This window comes from Opisthocomus hoazin, chromosome 16 (assembly GCF_030867145.1).
Source record: "Opisthocomus hoazin isolate bOpiHoa1 chromosome 16, bOpiHoa1.hap1, whole genome shotgun sequence".
Lineage (NCBI taxonomy): Eukaryota > Metazoa > Chordata > Aves > Opisthocomiformes > Opisthocomidae > Opisthocomus > Opisthocomus hoazin.
In genome coordinates this window covers 20,894,768-20,916,988 of record NC_134429.1, presented here as the reverse complement: position 1 = coordinate 20,916,988, position 22,221 = coordinate 20,894,768, and the positions used below count along the sequence as shown (strand labels likewise).

At 51.1% G+C, this 22,221-nt stretch overlaps 1 protein-coding gene across 1 annotated transcript in view; it reads right to left on the bottom strand.

The window, feature by feature from the left end:
- Positions 1-22,221, bottom strand: part of ARHGEF16 (Rho guanine nucleotide exchange factor 16) — a 350,362-nt gene that overhangs the window by 61,642 nt on the left and 266,499 nt on the right. The window contains exon 4 of the mRNA XM_075437221.1: positions 7,075-7,209. Coding sequence (XP_075293336.1) covers positions 7,075-7,209 — 135 coding nt within the window. The remainder of the gene's footprint in view (positions 1-7,074; positions 7,210-22,221) is intronic.

Genomic DNA, 22,221 nt, shown 5'->3' with positions numbered 1-22,221 from the left:
GCGCCGCTCGCCCACTGCGCCCCAGAACAGACCCAGAGGGGGGAACGGCCAGGGACCGCGCGCCAGCTGCACGCCCCGATCACGTTTAAAGGCTGCAGACCAGGGTTTAAAGGACACCTCGGCCTCACGCAGGTTTCCCGAACCAAAAGGCGTTCTCCCGCTCCAAGGGTGCATTTCTCAGAAAATACTACAACGAGAAACCCCCTTTCTCCAGGGCGCAACAAGTCTCACGCTGAAGGCACCGGCCCATCAGCGCACGCTTTCACGCACCCCTCTTCCCTGCTCTGCCCCCAGAGCAAGCAGCCCCCCGGGGCAGCCCGTCCAGCGGCACCGGGTCAGGCGCCAGCGCAGCCCCGCTGCTCCCGCACAGCGGGGTCGGCGGGGACGGACGGCGTGCTGGGCCGGGTCCGCGCCAGGCTCCCCTCACGCACCGGGACCCCCCCCCCCCGGCACGGAGCGAGCAGAACGTGCCCGCGCCGCGCACTCCCGCAGCTGCCGGCGGAGCCCGGAGCGGGGCCGGGAGCGCGGCGCGACCCCGCCCGCCCCAGCAGGGGGCAGGCTCCGCCCGCCGACGGCCCCGCGGCCCGGCCCGCTCCGCTCCCCCGCCGCCGAGGGGAGCGGAGCGGGCCGGGCCGGGCCGGGGGTGGTTGTGCCGCGGGGTCGAGGCCCGGCGGGGCCCGGCGCCCTCCGGCCCGCAGGTTCCGCGGCGCTTCCGTCGCCCTCGGCGCCCGGCACGGGCCGTTCCGCCGCTCCAGCCGCCGCCGTTGGCCCTACGCGCGCTCCGAACCTCCCGGCCACTTCATCTGCGAACTGACTGAAGCGCCAGCGCCTCGGGTACAAAGAGGCGAGCAGGAAAGGCCGCGAACTCTTACCGAGGGCTTCAAACTGGCCACGGGGACGTGGTCACAAAATCCACAGGGTCACAAACCCAGACGCTTAAGAAGAGAAATTAAACCTGGCTGCATCTAAAAGGTGTCCCAAACTGCCAGCATCCTCAGCGGGATCCTCACGGCCCTTCTGCAGGGGTTCGCACCCCGCTCCTCCGCCGAAGCCGCGTCCGTCCTCACCCTGTGCGCCCTCCGGCCGGCAAAGCACCCACCCGGGGATCCCCGCTGCGAGACCCCGCGCAGCGCAGCACCCGCTGCCCTACGGAGGCGATCCTGTCCCCGAGCCCGCGCTTCACTGCTTAATTCCTGTGGCTTCCCCTGCAAACTACAAGTGCTATCAAATTCTCCCGTTTATCATTTTCTTCACTCGCACTTCAACTCTCTTTCCTGCCTGCTTGTCCGACAAGAAAAGCCTTTCCTGGGACCAAACCGCACTTCGCTAAACGGCAAACCTGCCTGAAAAACAAAATAAAGATGAGGAATAAGCACAGAGTTTAGGGCTTGACTCGGTAAAACAGAACTCGCGATGTGCCAAGGCTTGCAGCTAGCTAAGAGAAAAAAGCACTCAAAATAGCTATTAATGGGTATTCCGCTTTCAGCTAATAACCCAAAATCAAATGAGCACTGAAAATACACACGGCAGTCTAAAGGTACACCTAGTTCATAGATGCACTGGAAAAATCCTTCAGACTTCTAACAGCAACTGGCTAACACTGCCTCTGTGTCATCACCTCTCACTCCTCTGCCTCTCCTGTTTGTTTGCAGAACAAAGTAGCTTCTCGTACATAAAAACATGTCTGCTACACTCTTTCAAGAAATATAGTACAAGGTTCATTAATGATTAGGGAGAAGCTGGATTCTGCTGGAGTCACGTTAATTTCATCAAACATTTCATTATAATAATTAACTTCACCTTGCAATCATGCTACTGATGGTCTGAATTAATTATAACTACTGCTGTGTTTCCTTTTCATTTTTATTTGTTGTGCACCGAAAAAGATCAGATTTACTAATCCATCAGAACATTTACATTCATAAATCATTTATGTTCATCGCTTATATAAAATTTCCACACACCATCGCTCCTTATTTCTCACCCCGAACGGGCACCTCTCCCAATCACTAGGTCAGTCTCGTTTAACAAAGCAGTTCACAATATAACTGGGGTTTGGGCAGTGCTCTCCCAGATGACTGAAAATACGACATTTCTTGATTTTTGTCAAAATTATTCTAGGCACAGGGCACTAAAGAAAGAAGAAAAAAAGGAAAGTAAAATAAAAGCAACCAGGGGAATCCTTTTGCAGTCTGGGCTCGACACACGGATCCGCTCTCTGACTGCTGCTGCGGGTGTGAACTCGGTGTAGCAGAACGCCGGCTCTGGCTACAGCGTTCGGCAGCACATCCCCAGGCAGTCTGGCACAGTCACTGACAGAGCCGTAACGCAGAACCGCAGCACACAGTCCCACTCTGAGGCTGACCGCGCTCCGAGCGGAGCACAACGCACAGCTAGATGGCTTTTCTCTGAGAAAAAGCGTTCCTGAGGCAGCCGCAGCTCAGAAACAACGTGCTAACGGTGCGTTTCCAGTCTCACGGCAAGAGATGGAGATGAAACAGGTCAAGTGAGAAAAGTTCGTCCGAGTGCTGCCTCGCTACCCGGGTGCCTCTCAGCACAGCCCTGGCTGCCTGCTGTGCGAGTTGCGTCTCTCACTGTGGCAACACGCTTGTACTTTCGGGAAAAAAGAGCACCGGAGAACAGCGCGAGCGGCTGCGGCGTTCACCTCCAGACCAAAGCCACCCCCCGGCTGCATCGGCGCGGGAGAGGGGACGGACAGCGGCAGTTTGAAACGGCCACACGCGCCCGCCTGTCTTGTCTCGCAAACCGTTCCACCAGACGAGCACGGCAACGGAACGCGAGGCAAAGGCTTCTACCTGCTGTTCGCCTCCGACAAGAGTCAGGGCTGCGGCTGCCGGCTCACGGAGCAGCGAACCCGTGAAAGTTTGCCCTCGTGCGCTGCTGGCCAGAATGGGGCTGCACGTTTTGCTTTTGTTCCGACGTTTTCCTCCTTCGGAGTCGCCTTCCCTTTGTTTCAGCTAAGCCACAGTGCTTTTTGTTTCCTCTTTTTGAGGCATTGTGTTACACACCTAGGAATCCTGAACAGAGCCACCGAGTATGGACGTAAAGTGCAAGTAAAATATCTCGATCCCACACACACAGATAGGCTGATTAAAGAGGCCTGATTTTTTCCATCACTGTAGCTCCTGTTTATCCTTCTTTTTTCCCATGTACAGAACACAAACAAAAGCAGCAGCTAGCATCCTGAAAGCAAGCTCATGGCTATTATATTCATTACATATACCCTGTTTAATATTACAGTCTCCTGAGTAAGAACAGCTAAACTGCTGAAGGATTTGCCCCATGAAGGTAGCAGCAGCAACATGAAAAAATAAAACCAAAGTCATGTATCATTTTCCAGACGCATTTAGCAAATCGTCTCATTTTTCTACCACCCTTTTCGGTCCTCCTTTGGAAACACAATTATCTCAGTCAAAAACCTTCTACTCTTTTCAAATACTTAGCAAGTAAGAATAAATATAAAGAAAACTGGCTAACGTTATTTTACATTTGAAAATTGGTTTCACAATTGAAAAATAGCTAATGAAATGTCTAAACTAATCCCTTTCCAAATAGCAGCATTTTAACCTGTAAATCAGAACCCCCCACACACACATTCAGAGGTCCAGATTCTGCTGACAACTTCACTAAAAATCCAGGAGAATTCTCTGTACATTCCTGGGAACGTTCCCAAGCTACAGGAGTGTCCAGAAGAACAGAATGTGGTCGGGGGGGCAAAGGACCATTGCCCCATGTAAACATGTTTGTTTTTTTCCTGAAAAGCAACTGGTTTTGATTAAAGGCTTGTCCTGGCTCTTATCATCACAACGCTGCTTAGCTATTTTGTGGGTAATCTTTTATTGCAAAAGCTTTTCTTTTCTGCATGTACTTACAAACAAACCCCAAATCTTTGCATGCCTACGGAACAGGAATGGTAAAGCCTCTCTCCCTGTTTTTTGGGTCCTTGTTGTGGAAAAAAGTGTCCACTGCTAGCAACATGAAATGAAATACTGTCAAAACCAGCCGCGTTAGGAGACAGCACTAGGTAGAAATCCGCAATGCTTGGTCACTCTGAGCATTTATAACCTAAGTGTTCAGGAGTCACTCGTCAGGGCCCGAGAGCTCGCCCTTCGGCGCTGAGCTCGCCCCGCTGCGACCTCCCTCTCCTCTCCCACCCGCCGCACGCTCACAGCACCCAGCAGAATTCTCCCCTCCAGCGAACGGTGCGTGGGCTTTTGCGCACAAGAAGGAGAGTTTGAGGTTGACACAAATCTAGTTTTCCAAGTATCTCCCACAGGGAAAAAGAGGGGGCTCGTTCCTCCAGCGTCCGACGGCCCCGGCCAGAAGCACACCCTGCCCCACGGCGCAGCAGCCGCACTGCTCACACGCGGCAAGGCCACCCCGAACACCCACGCCCCGCAGCCCCTTTTCGCTAGCACGGAACTCGCACTGACACCAGCTAAACCAAAAGTCATGGAGAGGAAAAACGTGTGGCACCCTCCAGCTAGGTCCAACTGCAGCATCTTTGAGAACGGACGCCGCTTTTGCTTTGGTATTTCGTAGTCCACTGGTTCTTAGGGCCAGGATGAAGAACTTGATTTTGCAATCTAGTAATTTTAATTTCAGTGCCTAAGAGCTCAAATGCAGGCGGTTTCTATCCCAAAGGCATCTTGGCTATTTGAAAATTATGAATTCATTGAGTCTGATGAAAGCACGCATCAGCTTGCAAACACACATGCTTATTTTCTGTTTCTGTTTCTATTTGCATCTTACTCTCAGTTTCTGCGATAACCAAGTACACTCACAGCCATCTCCACGCTCTGAAGCTTCGCAATCCAAAGGAATCACTATCTGTTTCAATACAAGAAGTGGCCACCAAGCCACACCAGAATCTTTCCAGGAGGGAAAGCAGTGAGACCCGGTTTTGTGTAGCAGCGGTGCGAGAGAAAGCTTGGGATGAATAGGAAATTCCAGAACAAACTTAGTTAAATTGTCTCCTCTATAAATAACAATACACAAATCCACAAAGATTTTAACGTGCTGCTGGTTGCCCTACATGCTGCCGCCATTTGAATGCGTCCATAGGCTGTCATAATCAATAGCTCAGGAAATATCCTTACTCCGACTTTACTCCTCCCTGCCAAAGCACCCAGTGCCTCTAGTTATCAAACACCATCATCTGCTGCTTTTTTACACTGGATGTTTTCATTCCCACCAGCTGGCCTGACCTAAGACTCTTCAGTCTTTCGGGAAAGAAGGCTGAGGGGGAGAAAACATTTTGCTTTGCTCCTGTTTCATTATATTCTGCACCTTTTTATTTTCTTCCTCCTGAAGAAGCATTTGCTTGCTACCCACCCCCTTTTATGTGGCTTTTAGTAAATATGTTTATTAAGAAGTTGTAAAAGAGTGGTCATTACAGAGACAAAAAATGAAGAAAAGAAGATGAGTGTGCACGATAAACAGCTGTTCTTTCCAGTCCGGTTGCTGCACGCACTAAAAATACGCACAACCAAAAATCTCCAGATGAAGGACAAGGACAGAAGGAGATGCAGCGGACTAGGCTTAGAATAAAATGTGGTGTAGCCTTCAGGTTTCTGCTCAGTTTTGTATATATTCGTAGTCCTTAATCTAAGCATTTATAAGAACCTGGGGAAAGCCAGCAGTGTACAAGTTAGCATTTAAAAAGAAGAAATATGTATTCATGGAAAAACACCTGTATGAACTCCATTTCTTTCCCCACATTTTTGAGAAACCCAAATTCAAAATATTATTTTTTTCCCTTCCTTTTGGTATTTAGTGTATCAGCAGGGAAGGCTCCTGCAGACCAGGACTGTCTGCGCGGAACGAAGGACGGGGAAAGACCTCGGGAAGAGGTGAGGGAAACGTAACGGCCCCGAAGACATTTATCCCGTCACGCTGTGAAACTGAGACGCGGGAGCAGCCCTGTGCGTGCACAGAAAGCACCGAGCAGCCGGCGGTGCAAGGCAAGGAGTCGACGCGAAGTGCTGGCCCCGCAGTGCACCCGTGGGCAGTGGTGAGCGGGCACCGAGGCAGTCAGCGGCTCCTCTGAACTGAGCAGCCTGAAATGTAGAGCTCTGTGCCTCAGTCTCCTCTAGATTGCTTAAATCACAAACATTTGTGGAATTTTTGTATTTTTTTTTCCTGCACCCAAAGTTCAGTTATTTAGAAGCATTTTAAAAGAGGAACTACTCTGACAAAGTGGGCTGACATTTTGGTGCACCCTGAGCTAGTCTCACTTTACATGAGCTGGCTGGCTTCGGACTGATGAGCTTCCCTGTCAGCTACAGATTTTTAAATGTTTTTGTTAGCAGTGTATTTTTCCATCCTCGGCTCATTTTTTGTGTGCATCCAAATACGCCTCCTGTTTGCTGACGGGTAACAGCATTAAGACTGCATTTCTCATTTAACTTAGTCCGAAACTAACTCCTACTTGAATTGTACTCGATTTGAGGTTTGTGAAACTCCCAGCTTGGCTTGCTCATCTTGAATCCCTTTTTTGGGTTTAAGCTTCAAAGAACTCCACAAACGTTAATGAATGTTATCAAAATCCTACGAATTCCATGGAATATCCCCCACCCCGAGACTGCTCTACCAGCATTTCTGCAATACGCCTCTTAGGTTTTTATCTTCTTCCACCTCAGCAGACTCCCAAACCACCTCCCCCTCTCACTCCTCTCTTAAATACAGACGGCAACGGAGTTTACGGCTTGGAATCGCGCTCCCTGCCCACCACTGGCAACACAAACTTTCTCCAGTTTGGCTGGCAATGAAATACCCACGCCGGCTGCCAGTCGCCTCGTGTTCCGTTCAGATAACCTGTGTTTCACACCACACGTTTCACGCCATCTTCCCCACCACGTAAGGAGTCAAGGACTGGGAGATCTCACCAGTCCAGGGGTTTTAGATCATGTCAGGGACGCAGCAGCAGGGCTGCTGAACGGATGAGTCCCTCAGCCAGTTCCACTCAGTGCAGCATCCTCTGGCCAACCCACCCCAGCATCTCTTGAAGTGGTGAGGTGAGCACAGCAACCTCGTAATGGCTGAAGTCATTACCTGGTCGTTAACGTGACAGACAGCTAGATTCTGTTCATCGCAGGAACAGGCCACGCGGATGTACTTCAGCCAGTTCCCAGCTCCGCTCTGGCTCGCATCGACACAGAACTTCTCATTTCCCAGGTCATCAGCAAGCTGTAGAACAACAGGAGAAGAAGAAACACATGGGTCACCTGATATCGAAAGATCGCTACAGAAAGAAGAAAGAAAGAAGAAGAATTGCAAGGCAGGATTCCAAACAAGAAACGGAAAGGAGAAAGCTGGATGATATAGATCATTAATAAAGAGACATATGACAAGACTAAAATCAGCTCTCTGTCGTACTGCGAAGCTCCTGGTTAGCAGCACCTCCAAGGACGTGCACCAGAGTCGTCCGTGAGTACCGGGCTCAGGATTACAATTGTCATGGAGACAAACACACAGTTCTGGCATCCACAGCAGCTTAAGTAATCAAAGCAGATAACTTCTCCAAACTGCACTGATTTTAATGACAAGGCCCTTGAAGCGCTCCATCTCCACATTATCTACTTTATCCTTTCATGCAGGATCCTTTTTTGTTAGAAATAAAACACAACGTTCCTTTATTCAGTAAACTTTCAGAACAGGTCATTTTCCACAGTGCTGTGAAATTATATTTTAAGAAATGCTGTAACAAGTATCCCTTTCATTTCTATAGCTACAACACTAGGAATTCACCGACGCTAGAGGATCCGTGTGGCTGAAGGTGAGGTAAGATCCAGCTAGTGTGCAAAAGAGGAATCCTTCCAAACAAAAACTCTCAAATACTTAAAAGTCCAGGTGTGGGGAAAAGACAGGTTAATTAAAGGGTTGTGAGCTAACGAAAACCGCTGTTTTACCGGGAAGAGACTTTTTCCTTTTTTAAGATAGCAAAGTCAGTTTGGTGATACAGAAACAGAAAAGATGCTCAGCGTTCCACACCAACACCTGCAATGCTCTGTTCTGCAACTCACTCAAAAAGGCCCATTTCAAAAGTTACACGGGACCCCACCAGAGCGAGGAAAAGCCGGCTGAGTCCGGCGTGTGGCACGACCGTACCCCGCTCAGAAGTGGGCCTCCTTGGTACAGAAACTCCTTTTTTCCCCAGACTTCGATTTCCCTCTCCCCCTCCCAGACCCTGTGTCATTGCAAATTACTTCAGCCATCAAAAGCTCTTAACATGCTTTTGCTAGCAATTAATTCTCTCAAACTCTCATGGGATACGATAATACTTTCCCATCTATTTCAAGACAGAGAAGAAAGAAAAGGTGGGACCAAAGGAGAGGAAAACGAAAACACGGCGATGACAGCAACACCTCGGGAGGAAGCCCGGGCAGCGGCACCCCGGAGCGACGCTGCCAGCTGGGACTCTCGCTCCGCAGCCCGCGCGGCATCGGGGCCACCGGCCCGTTCTTCTCTCAAAACCGAGACGAATCGTCAGTGTCCAGCTGTTGATCTGAAGCCACCGAACAGTCTGGGTATGCAGCATATCGTTTTTACTGGTTTGAATGAGCAGCAGCCCACTAACCTCCCAGTACCACGGATTTACACAGCAGCCATCAGTGAAACCTGGGAACACAACACGGCAAAAGTCCAGGCCTACACAAATCGTCTATTTTCTTTCATAGCTGTACCTTCCACAGACCCTCTCTTCCATAATCTAGAATTATGTGGTTGAAGACACCCAGATAGCTCCGGGAAAACCCAGCACTCAGCTCAAGCTCACCAGCTGTTTCGCAGGGCCCTGCGCAAGGCTCGACAGCTCTGCCTCAGCACGAGTCCCGTCTTAGCTCGAAATCACCTGAAACTCTGTGGTTTTATCTGAGTGGAGCTTTAAAACCCAGACAGGGGGTGTGAAATCTCACAGATCAAAATGAGAAGAAAAGAGGTTGCATGAAACCCTGAGAACTTCAGCCCCTGTTTTTCACACACACTCACTCTACTCCGTAAATAGAACCAGGCATCACGGACTACGGCCCAGCAGCGTCACTGAACGGTGTTCTGCATGTTACTGTCCCTTAGGGAAAGGTTTGCTCTGTTGTTATCCACGAGGAACCTTTGCCATCGGAACAGCTGGAAAACAAAATCAATGTTATGGAGGTAGCAGAGAGCGGACAGAGCATCACCAGCAATCTCCTTGTTAAGTGGCAGTAAGTTGTCACTCGCCAGCTGAACCACAGTGACGCAGTTATGCGAGTTCTCCTATCCCATTACAGATACCAGTAAAAGGCGTTATTTTTAACTAGGGAATTTCCTAGGATTTTTGCTAACACGTTTTTCCTTCGCAACGGCAGTGGGCTGGAAGCGTGCGGGCAGTCCCGTGAGGGGAGGCTGCAGTTCAGGCTGACACCGTCTGCTCGCGCTTGAGCAGACGGGCAGAGCCGCAGACGGGCAGAGCCGCAGACGGCAGTCGCGGCGCGCGGCAGAATATCTACGACTGGAGCTGCCCAGCTCTGGGAGCAACTGCAAACGCCCCAGCAACCGAAACCCGCCGGGAAAGGGGGAGCAGCACGCAGCCGCCACGTCCCGGGCCCCAGCAGCACCCCAGGGCTGGAAACAGCCACTGAGCAGGGAGTCGGGACGGGCGGGATCACGTTCCCAACATGGGCAAGCGTCTTCCTGGCGCGGGGTCCCTTCCCTGGCGCTCCGACCCCCTGCCACCCCGGGGCAGCGAGCTGGGCCGCCCCTGCCTCCCGCCGTGCGGATCTCGGGCAGAACCCCACTCCAAACCGCCCGTTTCGGGTCTGCTGCCTTTTCTGCACAGCAGAGAGCCCCGACGTCGGCTTTCATTTCTCCCGTGGGCTGCGGGTTCACTCGCTCATTCTGAGGAAGAAACATCCATCAGGATTGAGTGAAGATCAACCACAACGGGTACAACGATCTGGAACAGGGCATCGGCAAAGTCCTTCAGAACGGCGGGCCGATAGTTTTACCTGGTGTGAACCCTTGTACGTCGAGATTTATCTCGCTTTCTCATTTTCAAGGAACATTTTCTGCCTGACGAATAACAGTATTTCTTTCCGTGTGCCCACGATCCAGCAGCAAGCGAAGGTAGGTATAGATTTAACTACCAGTTATTTAGTCCCTGGCGGTTAGATATTCATTAGATACTTGCGCTTTATTGCAGGTACAAATACAAAAGCAAGATATTATCCACAAGAACACAGGCAAGTCTTCTAAATCCTGCCTTTACCTAAGAATTGTTCCATAAAAATATCAGTATTTTCAAGCACATGGTATACGCCTTTCCCCTCTAGCTGAAGTAAGAAATACAGGTGGTATCTCCAAGGCTGGCAAATACTTTAAATGTTAATTTACTAGGACGCTTCAAAATTTGTCTAAGAAGGTGTCAAACTGTCTGGAAAGGAGGGTTTTTCTCCGGCTCGGAGAGGTACAGTACGTACAAATCAAGTGAGCATCCGCAGCGCTGCAGGACCAGCTACAGCGCGGGGGCATTCTCCAGCGAGTCCAGCTCGCTGTGGTTGACACCTCTAATTAAAGCTCACGTTCACACACTCATTCTCTTTTCTGGTGTTCTCTATGAAAGTTACATCACAAGTTTAAAAATACTGAAAAATCCGAAAGTAATTACACATCACTACCTGCAGTATATACTTTTTCCTCCATTATATACTTTTTCCTACATCAAATGTGCACACACAGAATAATCTTCTAAGCCCTTCTTCCCCCCACCTTATAAAGCTCCGGAAAAACAAACTGAAACCTTTTACCACATCTCCTTCCAGTGCAGACCAGAAGGAAATCAGAAATTTCCTCTGCCAAAATTCTTCAAGCCTACTGTTCACAAGTCATTGTCCGTAACAAAAGAGATTTTCTGTCCGAGGGCCTGCTTTCGGAATGCACCTACATCATTCCTTCTGCGTGTTTTGCAGAAGTGGCATGACCAGCACTATGAGATAACTGATGCTCTAACGACGACCAAACGCAGAAGCAAGGGGAGGCCAACAGTATTATCCATGGGTGAACCAACGAGAGCAACGGGAAGCGGAGAGGGATTCATCCCACAGCGGACTCCTGGGAGGCTCAGTTCACCCCGGCCACCCGATGTGGGACGTACTCATCAAAAATAGTCGTATCTAGCTCCTCTAAAGCAACTGGTTATTCACAGTTAAGACCAGAACTTGGTTAATCTCTATCAAGCACTAACCAGCAGCCTTAATCACAAGCCCATCCATCCACAGATATTCCTGTTTTCCTGGACAGGTGAAGGCTGACATCAGGGATTCAGCACCAACAGCTAAAAAAAAGCTGCCACGGGCAGAAAAAACCCAACGGAAAATCACGTGTAACGAGCAGGAACCTGGCTCGGTGGAGCTGCAGCCGAGGAGTTGTGCTGCCTGCTCCTGGCGCTCAGGCTAGCTCTGAAGTCAGGGAGGTGGCAGAGAGGGCTCTCCGATGGGTGATTCGGCTTAGACATTAAGGGAATTTATCAAAGGAAAAGGAGTGGGGAAAAAACCAAAAGGGAAGATAAAGGAGGGGAGGAAAAAAGAGAAGACATTTATAATTAGTAGTTGGTAACATTTTTGCAAGTCTCAAACCATTCCGTGCGGATACTGCAGCCACTTTCAGGGCAATGCACTTCACCTTCCCGAGCAGGTAAGATGGGAACCGCAGTAGCACTGCCCCACGAAGCTGTGCTCAGCACCACAACGCGATTTGTCCGTCGTCCCTTCCCCCCCAGTGACACCGCGGGCGGGCGGGGACCGGCGTCAGCGCTTGGGGACCCGCTGGAGAAGCAAGCTTTCATCTGGACCGCAGCCGGGGGGCATTCTCATAAAGCTCATTACTGCGGGAGCACTTCCTTTGCCTCATCGCCCTCGGAGCAGCCTTCCATTTTATCCCACCCACCCAGCCACGGGTTTCTCGTTGCTTTTTTTCGATTGAACATGCCAAAAACTAAGTTCATCTTTTTTCCTTCTGCTGCAGATGAAGAGTTCAGTCTCTACTTTGCATTTCTTAACCCAAGGCACCTCCCTTCACTTTTGTCTTCAAACCCAACCGTTCATCCAAGGATTCTCAGCTCCATCCCCCTCCCTCGCCGATTCTGTGCCATGCTCTCGCCTTGCCGAGACGTTTGCCACCTTCTCCCAGGATCATGTCTTTGCCCCACTCCCACGGCCCCATCCCTCCCCTCATCAGCCGAGCTGGTGACACAAACGCACCCGGCGCTCCCGGGGCTCGCAGGGACCCAGACCCAGGCTGCTGGCGGCGGCTGGGGGTCCGCCTCCCCCTGCCCAGCCAAGAGGAAATCGCTGTCCTGTTCCAGGGCTCGCTCCGCAGCTTCATCTGCCGTCTGCCGAGCAGCGCTCAGGACTCGAATCCAAAAGGCTCACTGATCTTGCAGAGGCTCCGTCTCATAATTTATTAACATCAGAAATGCTGAGTTATGAAGCAAAAGTTATGGAAAAATTCTCTTGAACGTTGACAATTTTTTTTGCACATCATTTGAGGTTTCCTGCTTCTCTAATTCGTGGGCTCTCTGTTGGGTTGTTGCTTTCACGTTTTAATGGGCAGCGGCCAACATTTGGCCCCAGCAGAGGTGTGCTGCAGGCCTGGAATGCCGAGGGATCTGTCGTCAGTTAGCTTAATGGATTCCTAGTGTGCACGAAGAAACGACGCAACCAGGAGTTTGCCATCAGTGACCCAGCGTCCTGTTGCTATAACATCCCTCCCCAGAAGCCGAAAGTGTAATAAACCTTCTCATCCCATGGTTGCAGGATCTGCCTTTGACAGTTTGGCTGATGTACGCATTTTATTTGGCAGGAGTTAGAGGGAGATTTTTTCCTTTTTTTTTTTTCTTTTTGCTTTAATGACCCACAAGCTGATTTAGAGCAACAAACTGTTGCCATGAAGTTTTGTTGTGTTTCTTTCAAATAAAAGGAAGGGAGGGACTGCTACAATTTATGGCTTTCAGAAGTAACTGAAACAGAAAGTCCATTCTTGCCGCAAAATGAAGAGAAAAAGACTTCATCCAGCGAAACACCTCTGTCAGTGTGTGGACATGAAGCCTAGATGAACTCATAAATTCAGCACTCTGCCTGCAATTAAGTAGGCTTCCCGGTGATTTGACAAAGAGTTAATGAGAAACGTGTCAGACAAAAACAGGTCAGAGCACTGAGAACCGACGGGAAGAGCAGCTGAGCCAAACCCAGCCCGTTTGCTGCCCTCAGCTCAGGGCCGCAGGAAAATCTCCGAGGACATCCAGCGACAGCTCCTGTTCTTTGGGTAAATTCCGTGTCCAAACGTGAGGTCCTCCCGCGCAGCCTGAAGCCACCTCCCCACCCCCAGCAACGCCAGAGGACGAGGAGAGCAAACGCCGTTCCCTGCAAGCCTCTCCCCGGCTCTACCCACCCTCCGCGTGCGCCGCGGAGCTCTCGCCGCCGCCCCGGGCGAGCTACTCGGGCCCTCGTCCTCACAGCACCCGTGCCGGCCCATGGGCGCGTCGGGGCCAGGGGACGCCAGGGACCTCTCCAGGAGCAAAGTTCTCGGTGCTGCTGAATGGCTGCAGATCAGAGAACTTCACTCCTCCGCGAGTGGCCGTCCGGCTCCGGGAACTGGCCGCGTGGGCATCCTCGGGGTCCGCACGCGCTCCCGCGTGCAAGCAGGCGTTCAGAGAGACCGAGTCATGCTTCTAACAGAAGGAATGTTTCTGAATTTTCACTCGCACTCAAGCCACAGGTCTGGAGTGGAAATTTTCCACTGGTGTGTGCGTCTCTGAGTCTGCCGTTGCGCTACCGTATTCTCTGGTTTCGGGAAGGATCTGAAGGAAAAATATCAGCAAGCTGCAGGGAAGGCTGTTACTGAGACATACTTTTGTCGTGGAAAAATAACCTTCTCATTCTTTTTTCCACCACATCCAAGGAACACCAGGAATCACATGAAACAAGGCTGTTTTCCACCAACACGTCCTGTTCCGTTTCCAAGGCAGAGGAGTCTGGAGAGCTCACACAAGCTCTGTATGCGAGGCCGAATTTCTTGAGCGTATTTGAATCCAGCGGAGCCGTTTGAAGGTCTGCCCGTTACGAGCTGCTGTTCTCCTACGTACCAGCAGCAAGCAGCCAGCGAGTATTTCCTCCGTGTCAGCTCGCTCCGCACGAGGATGAGACGCCTGCAGAATCATCGCTGCGTCTTTCACGCTCAGCAGATTCAGCCCGGCTGAACGAACACCAGGCCTGACCGTCAGTGCAAAGCCTCGCAGGAGAAACCAACAGCAGCAATAATTACACAGCACACCGCTTAGAGAGCTCGTTAAACGTCATCTCCACGAAAGCATCTCCTGCCCTACAAAGCAGAGTGATGCAACGGGCACCACCGCTTTCCAGACACCACATCGATCACACGGCAGAGCACGTTCTGTGCACAGGGGCAAAGAGGAGAAGCCAAGAACTCTCGAGAAAAGTCAACCCCGGCTCTGCTTTCCCCTCCTGTGCATAGCACTCCTCAGATTCTCGCTTTGGAGGTGCAGTTTTTCTACCCAGAAGACAACCCTGAATAACTCGGGATGTCGAAGAAGGAGCCACCAACGCCAGCTCCTGTCGATGCATGAAACCAGTTCCACCTCCTTGTATTTCTCCCCCACCCTCATTCTCTCTGAGGGCGATCAGCTGAGCTTGCACAGCACCATCTAATCACCACGCAGAAAAACGGAAAGTACAAGTGTCAAAACAGAAGAAGATTTTCAAGATGATGGCACGCATTTATCTCGACAAAAGCTCATTTTTCACTAGTAACATAATTCATACCACACTGATTTAAATTAAACAGCAAACCGTAAAAAATTATGCCTGAATCAAATCGCAGGGTTGCCCCAGATATGGTACACATGATTCAGGAAAGGGATTTCCAGTTCTCTGTAACATACACACACAAAAACTTTGACGTTTTCCTCCTCCCTGGAAAGTTCAAGACATCACACTTCTGAATTCTACTTCATTTTGCCTCATTTTAAAAAAACAGTAATTAGCAAAGTTCTAACAGCTTAACAGATGAAAAATAGATGGGAACTGGAGAGAAGTCTTGCTACGACAGACAGAAGACAGAGACCACTTGCAGGCAGACGGGGATTTGGAGTTTGAGGACCCTGCATCTCTCTCCCCAGGAGGAGGGAGCGGAGCGCGGGGTCCGCAGCGCCGAGCTTCCAGCGCTGTTCCGCGGGGCTCAGCCAGCGCCTGGCAGCTCCTGGGGAGGCACAGAGAGCTTGAGGCCACGACTGCCTGCTCCCGTCTCCAAAGGAGGACGTGGGGCCACAACGGCTCTCTCCAGTGAGGGACTGCCAGCCAGCCCAGGGGACGGGAGACCAGAGAGCGCTCCTGGCAAAGGCCAGCAACCACCGGCGCAGAAGCCGAACAGAACCTTGCCGTAGGAAGAGGGGAACAAATTCTGGTGGTAATTTCTCCAGGAGTTCTCTTACCTCTTGCGACACAGGTCCCCAAACAGCTCTCCTCAGCCGTTTTTCCCCAACGCTCCAGCTAAATGCGCTTGGCTGGTTTTCAGAAGTGAACAGTTCCCACAACCCAGCTGAAGGCACCGCGGAGGCGGACACGTCGGGCTCCTTCCTGAACCTCCCCGAACAGCACACGGGTCTGTCGCACGCGACACAGGTCTCGGCAGCGCCCAGCCCTGGTGCAGTGGAGGCTGACGACTCCAGAGCGCTCGTGAAGCAAAACCTCTGGCTCTCCACGTCTTTAACAGATTTGCAAGACTTCAAGTCTCAGCCTCATTGCTTTACAAGCTCGTTAGAGGCATCTCGATGATGCTCAGCCTTCCGGAATTTCGCCACTTTCAGCAGCCACGCGTGCCTTCTGCAAACGGCAGATGTTGTCCTACAAGCACGATTCCTGGTACAAAGGTGCCAAAGAAATAGGAAGGTGCCCGGGGGAGTCCGACCGCTGTCTTTCTGATCGCTCTCCATTACTGCCTGCCCAGTATCGGGGGTCCCTCGGCAGGCTGAGTTGTGTGGTATGGTGGAGATGCCAGCTCCACACACATCTTTGGGTAGAATCGCTCACTCACGTGCTGCCGAGGACCGAAAATGAGTGATTCTGGGCCGAAGTCACGATGAGCCACTTCTGACTGAGCTAGAGCGAACATTACCACCTCTCAGGTACAGGGCAATAACATACGCCCTACAAAGCAGTTAATTTTTGCAAATTCTGCAAATTAGGGCCCCAAAATCACATGGTTGGCTTAACATTCATGAGATGATAAAAGTGCTGATGGATTCTTTTTGCTTTCTTTTTGGTTTCTGAGTCTGTTGTCTGTGATCGATTCACCTTGGGGTTGCCCCGTGCCTGGCGATGAAGAAACCTGAGGTTCTGTACTAATCGCTACTTTCCAGGAACTGGGGCTTTACACTGCACATTTAAAGTGGCAAGACATGCATCATCTGCTACGATGAAACCAAAGAAATTGGCTCCTTCTCCTTATTCATACTCCAAAGGTGCTACTGCCGTAACAAAAACACAGCCAGCCTTAAAAATAAATTCTGATCAGCTTCTCCGGGCGCGTTCCGGGTGTTTCGCTAGATCAGGATGTATGGAGGTTACTGCTGCTTGTTTTAAATCATTTCTTATTACTACAACTTTATTTTAATAACGTTTGGGGAACGGAGTTGTGGAACACCACTAACATGTAGACCTCTTCAGAGTGATTTATTGAAAGCACTGAGTGCCAAAACCATTTGCCGCATTTTACACTCTGGCCAAAAAAGTAGCAGAGACTTCAAATGCCCATTCATCCCGCTAATCTCAATTGCCAAACACCGGCCCTTTCGCAGCGCCAGCGAAGCCCACTGCGGGATCCAGCACGAGAAGATCCACGCGAGATGACACTGTCTCGTGGCCTCTTACGAGCCTTCTCCTCGGGAAGAACGCGCGCTGTCATCTGACAGTCCTGGCAGCTCCACTCCCTCCCCCTGCAAACCCCTCTTCAGCCCATACTGGATCATTAATAATATATGAAACAAATCATAACATCAATTATCCAGGTACCCCAGGGAAAGGTGAATGAATTCAGAGAGTTGAGGTTCTTGATACAGCATGTATTTTCCATTAATTCACAGACATGGCCCAAGTTCAAGCATCAGGAAGAAGCAGATAACTGATGTCCAGATAATTCAGCACATGTCCTGTGGTGTATTTGACAGATACAACTTCTGTGTCTCACTCCCTAAAACTGAAAAGAGAATTATTCTTAAAGCTCAGTATCTGGAGTTGTCCTGACGCCTGGATTTGGTGGTTGGGCCACGTTTCGAACACCTCAGCATACCACAAAGCAGTTTCTGTCAGGGAATTAAAATTAGTGGGAATCAAAAGCACAGGGAATCAAAAGTACTGGCAGGGTAGGCTACAAGCAAGGTAACACGACCGAGCGGTTAAACCTCTCGAGAGGCAGGAAAGGACACCAGGTTCAGTTGGTTTTACTCTGTACGTGCCCGGTGGTGGCTCCATCCATGTACTGACAAACACCGCGCTGGTCTCACGTCTGTCTGCACCCACAGCTCCCGTCCCTGGTGCAAAGCTCCCTGCCTTGGGCGCTGCTCCAGCGCAGCTCACGTTGGCCACGACTGACCCGTACTGGACACAACTCTGGGAAGAAGGGCTTCACCACAAACAAGCTGCCAACGGCGCGGCTCGGAGTAGCAGAGCACGGGGGAGAAGGCAAGCCCGAAGTACGACGGGTGCCACGCTCTTCTCGCACAAGATGAACCAGCAGCGTTATGCCCAGTGCAGAGGGCTGTTATCCCTCCTTACCTTTCACGTCAGCACATATAATGGCAATCAAACAGTCCAGGAATATTCATCTGGAAGTGTATACTTTTCCACACGCTAGCTTTAAATACCTTGAATTTACAGGCCAAAAGGGTGCCTATTACCATAGCTTTAGCCATGGCCTCACACTTTCAGATTTAAAGAAAGGAAAGAAAACAAGCCCAGCAGCAGCAGCCCCGCGCCGAGCGCTGCGAGCGCAGCTGCACCGCGGCTCCATTTACACAGGAAACCCCCCCAAAGGTGCCACAAGCCCACCAGGAAGCAGAGTCCTTGTAACCTTTCTTATCAGAAATGAGAAAGGCAGCTGCGTTGCAGAGTATGCTCGTGCTCTTTAGAAGGTGTGAAATAGATGAGTTTGTGAACTGGGCTGGCACCGAGAACAAGAACGAAAGGATATTCGAGGTTTCCCTCCTGAACAACGCAAACAGGAACAGCAGACCCCTGCTTAAAGAGCTCCGAAAACAAAGCAGCCATCTCACACCGAGCCAAAGAGAAATTTTCTCTTGATGTACCAACAATGTGCTGCTCACCTCTCATAAAGCCGAAACGTGTGATTTCTTTATAGCTGATATTTACCGAAAACATTACCAAAAGAAGGTGCAAAAACGAGGCGATGAAGCCTGTGCGCCCGTTCCACAGCAGCACCGGAGGCTCCCACCCCGCTGAGCTCCACCCTGCAGAAAAGCTGCCGATTGATTTATTTTAAAAATATATACAAACAAGATCGCCAGAGACCTTCCCAGCACAGAGGCAGAGCCGCTTCCTTCGCTGAGGCCTGGAGCCGCACTCGCTCCCGCGGGGATGCTCGGGGGGTCCCGGGGCAGGGGCGGCAGAGCCGGCCGGCCACCGCGGCACTGCCCGTCGGCACAGCCCCGCGGGCTCCCGGCGAGGATCGACAGCCAGTCGCTCACCCCGCCTCGGGCTGCGGAGGGACGAGGAGGACGGCTGCCCGGCTTGGGGACCGGGGCTGGGGAGGCAGTGCCCTGGCTGCTTCGGGCGTGGAGAAGCGAGCAGGGAGGCAGCCAGGCTCAGGGACGCTCGCTGAGCAATGAGAGCAAGGTCAGGACAGCAGATCCCCCGAGTGCTTCCAGCTGCCAGAGAAGCCGCTTCTGGGCTGGTTTGCCTCATGAGATTGTTCACCTTGTAGGAGAACTTCTTCAATCTGTAGTTCTTACGCACAGTTCGTCTTCAAGTGTCACTAAAATGAGACCCGGGGACACCAGGGCTGGGCATCTTTCCCTCCAGTGGTTTGTTTCTGCACCAGGAAAAAACTTTTGGAGTCGCTTCCCACCTGAAGATATTGAAGTGTTTTTACAGCAAGGGAGCCGCCCCGACGGCCACCCGCGAGCCAGCAGCATTCTCACTCCGCGGATACACAGGAACAAACTGAGCAAAGTAATTTTCCTTCAAACTCATGCAGCGAATACAGTAACATTGCCCTCTAACACAATTGCTCAAAATGGGAAGGAAGTCTGGGGTGCTCGTTTTTCACACCTCTCAGAGCCGTGAATATTGCTGCCAGCGGCACAGCCCGACACCCGGCAGGCTCCGCGGTGCCGCTTGCGGGACGGAGACCGGACACGCACAGCTCCTGGCTCAGGGAGCATCGCGCCTACAGACCTGGTACTTCCATACCACCACCCTAGAACAATCACCTTCCTTTTCTGGCATTGGCACCCTCCAAAGAGATCTGACTGTCACCCTCCCTCACTCCAACATGTAGAAATCTCTCCTTTTTTAAAAGCAAGCTCTAGAATTCCTCAAGCCAGAACTTGTTGCTCCTGTCACAATTGCGACCAGTGCAGGACTGATTCAATCCTTTCCTTCTAAAGCTCGGTGATCTGACCTCTCCGCAGCTGAAACTGCACGAGCATCTTGTCTGACATGACGAACTGAAATCTTAGTCATGAGGAAGTACAAGGGTAAACTGCACAGTCCCCAGTGCCGCCGGGATGAACTTTACCCCAAGCCAGTTCACCTACTTATGAAACGATATATTCCAGGGAATTGATTCTAATGATAAATCTGCCCTTTGAATAGGCTGAGAAACAACATTTCAAAATCTCCAACTCCAATCTCATACCATCTCTGGGGCAAAAGACAGTTCAGCAGAAGGATGGTGTTGAGGGAACTGCTCAGATGGAAAGCCGCAGCAAAGCGGCAAATGAAAGGTACGCGGATGCCTCCGCTCAGGTTATTTTACTTAGGCAATTCCAACACATCTGGTTCTCTGACAGCGGCTCTCAAAACAATACATGATCTGACATACCATATATCTGGCGGTGCCTCAGCAAGTCGGGTTTGAGTTAAGGGGATTCTGATAACCTCCACACAGAATTCCTTATCTTCTGTGGACACTTGTCTCCAGCCTTAGAGACACCGCCGAACAGCTAAAGCCAACATTCTGCATCTTGATCCACCTCCCAATCCAACAGAAGACTTCTGCTCTTTTTAAGATGAGCTGGTTTGAAGCCAAAAGTAAGGGAAAAATAAAGAATAGCATCTGCCTTTTAGAGCGATTCTACCAGAAACGCAGACTTGGATCTAGGGGATGGAGCTGAGGACGACAAATACTTGCTTTCCGAAATGGCCCCACTGCAGCACGGGAACATGCCCCCGCTGCTGGAATAAAGGACCGTACATCCGGATCCTCGGGCCAGGAAAAGGGATCCCACACCGCACCCCCGGCACCGGGCACGCCTGCCCCCAGGACAGCCGCAGGAAAACCCCGCGTCTGCCCGCCCAGCCAAGCCAGGGCAGAAAGCAAAACGCCCAGACAAAGAGGCTTGAGGATGCTGTTCATGTATGAGCACCGCAGAAGGAGGTATTATTTTCTGAAGCCAACTCCCAGTCACGCTAAATGCGAGGATGGTGGCGTCTCCTTCAAACCAAACACTTTTCCACCACGGAAACACTCTCAGAGAAATATTCAAAGACGTGGTATTGAGAAAGGCATTTACAAACACAAATACAAGGGTATTTAGAGGGTCCACCTGACAATAATCTGAAAGTCTTCTTCATTACAGGTGGAGACAATTTCTTGCAACAGCTTTCTTCTTATTTTGAAGTTGAAAATCATGGATTATAGAACACAGGACTTCGCAAATCCCTTTCAACCACAACAAAAAGTATTCATTTAACACTAAGTAGGAAGCACCGTATCACATTTTCAGCAGCGCTTTAGCATGCAAAATCAGTGAAACCTGTGGTGAAAACGACAATATTGTCTTCATTCCCCCTGCAGATACCCACGCAGTAAGCTGAAGCAACGGTGCAAGCCCTGAAACGCTGCTGAAACAGTTTATAGAGACCTAATCCTACAGCCTTTGAAAAAATCTAATAGCGTAGTGCTTCCACGGGATAAACGATTCCTGTCTGTATCTGGCAGCCCCACCAGTTCTCTAAGGACGAACATAAATTCAGCTATACCAAATTAAATCTGAACATACATAAGCCACATAACATTTTAATTGGGGCAATTCTCAACTGCTTTTGGAAGAGCTGTACAATAGTAGAGTCTACACAGACGACACAAGACATATGCTTTCTCCCTTGAGCTGCCTGCTTTTATGAATTACTCCGGCAGAGATATATTTATATTGATGTTGTCAGTGTGTGAACAAAACCTCCTGGACAAAAACGGTTTAATTAAAGCAGAAAAACGTGGTTTATGGGTGGTTAGCAAATCTGTTCTTTAAAGTCCGTAAAACTCTCATAAGCGATTAGATAAAAATAAATCTTAGGAAAACATTTGCACCAAATATGTCTTCTACATTTTACACTGAAGCACAAAAAAGAGACCTCCGGAGGCACCGGGACTCTGTATCTGCTGGCTGCACCTCGGATCTCGCGCGCCGTCAGCTATCCCCCGTCCCTTTCTTCTGCGCTTTGACTCACGCTTCTGCCTCCTCTGCCCGAAGCCGCCACCTCCCCGCGGCCCGATCTCCGCGGCGTTATCGTTAACGTCCGAAAATAAGCCAGGAGAGGACACAGCTACACCCCGGCCCGCTCTGCCTCGCGATGGCCAGCACGCACCAGTACGCGGTTACTGGTGGACTGGGGACAGAGGCGCGGGGCAGCAGGGGCTCTGCCAGCCGTGTTTTCCCGTCTCTCTGTGAATACCCACCGAGATGTCTGGGAACCCCTTCGGGGATGGGAAGAATGCTTGGCAGACAGAGCCGAGGTGCTGCCCACCCCTCCGCAGCTCGCCTGCGCTGCACGGCCAGGCCGGCACGCGCTGCCCGGGGACGCAGCAAACCGCGCTGAACCGCAGCAGCTCACCCTGGGGCCCTGCCAGCCGGCACCCAGCAGCAGAGCAGGGGGAAGCCCCGGGCGCCCGGAGCAGCCCCGGCCCGCGGCC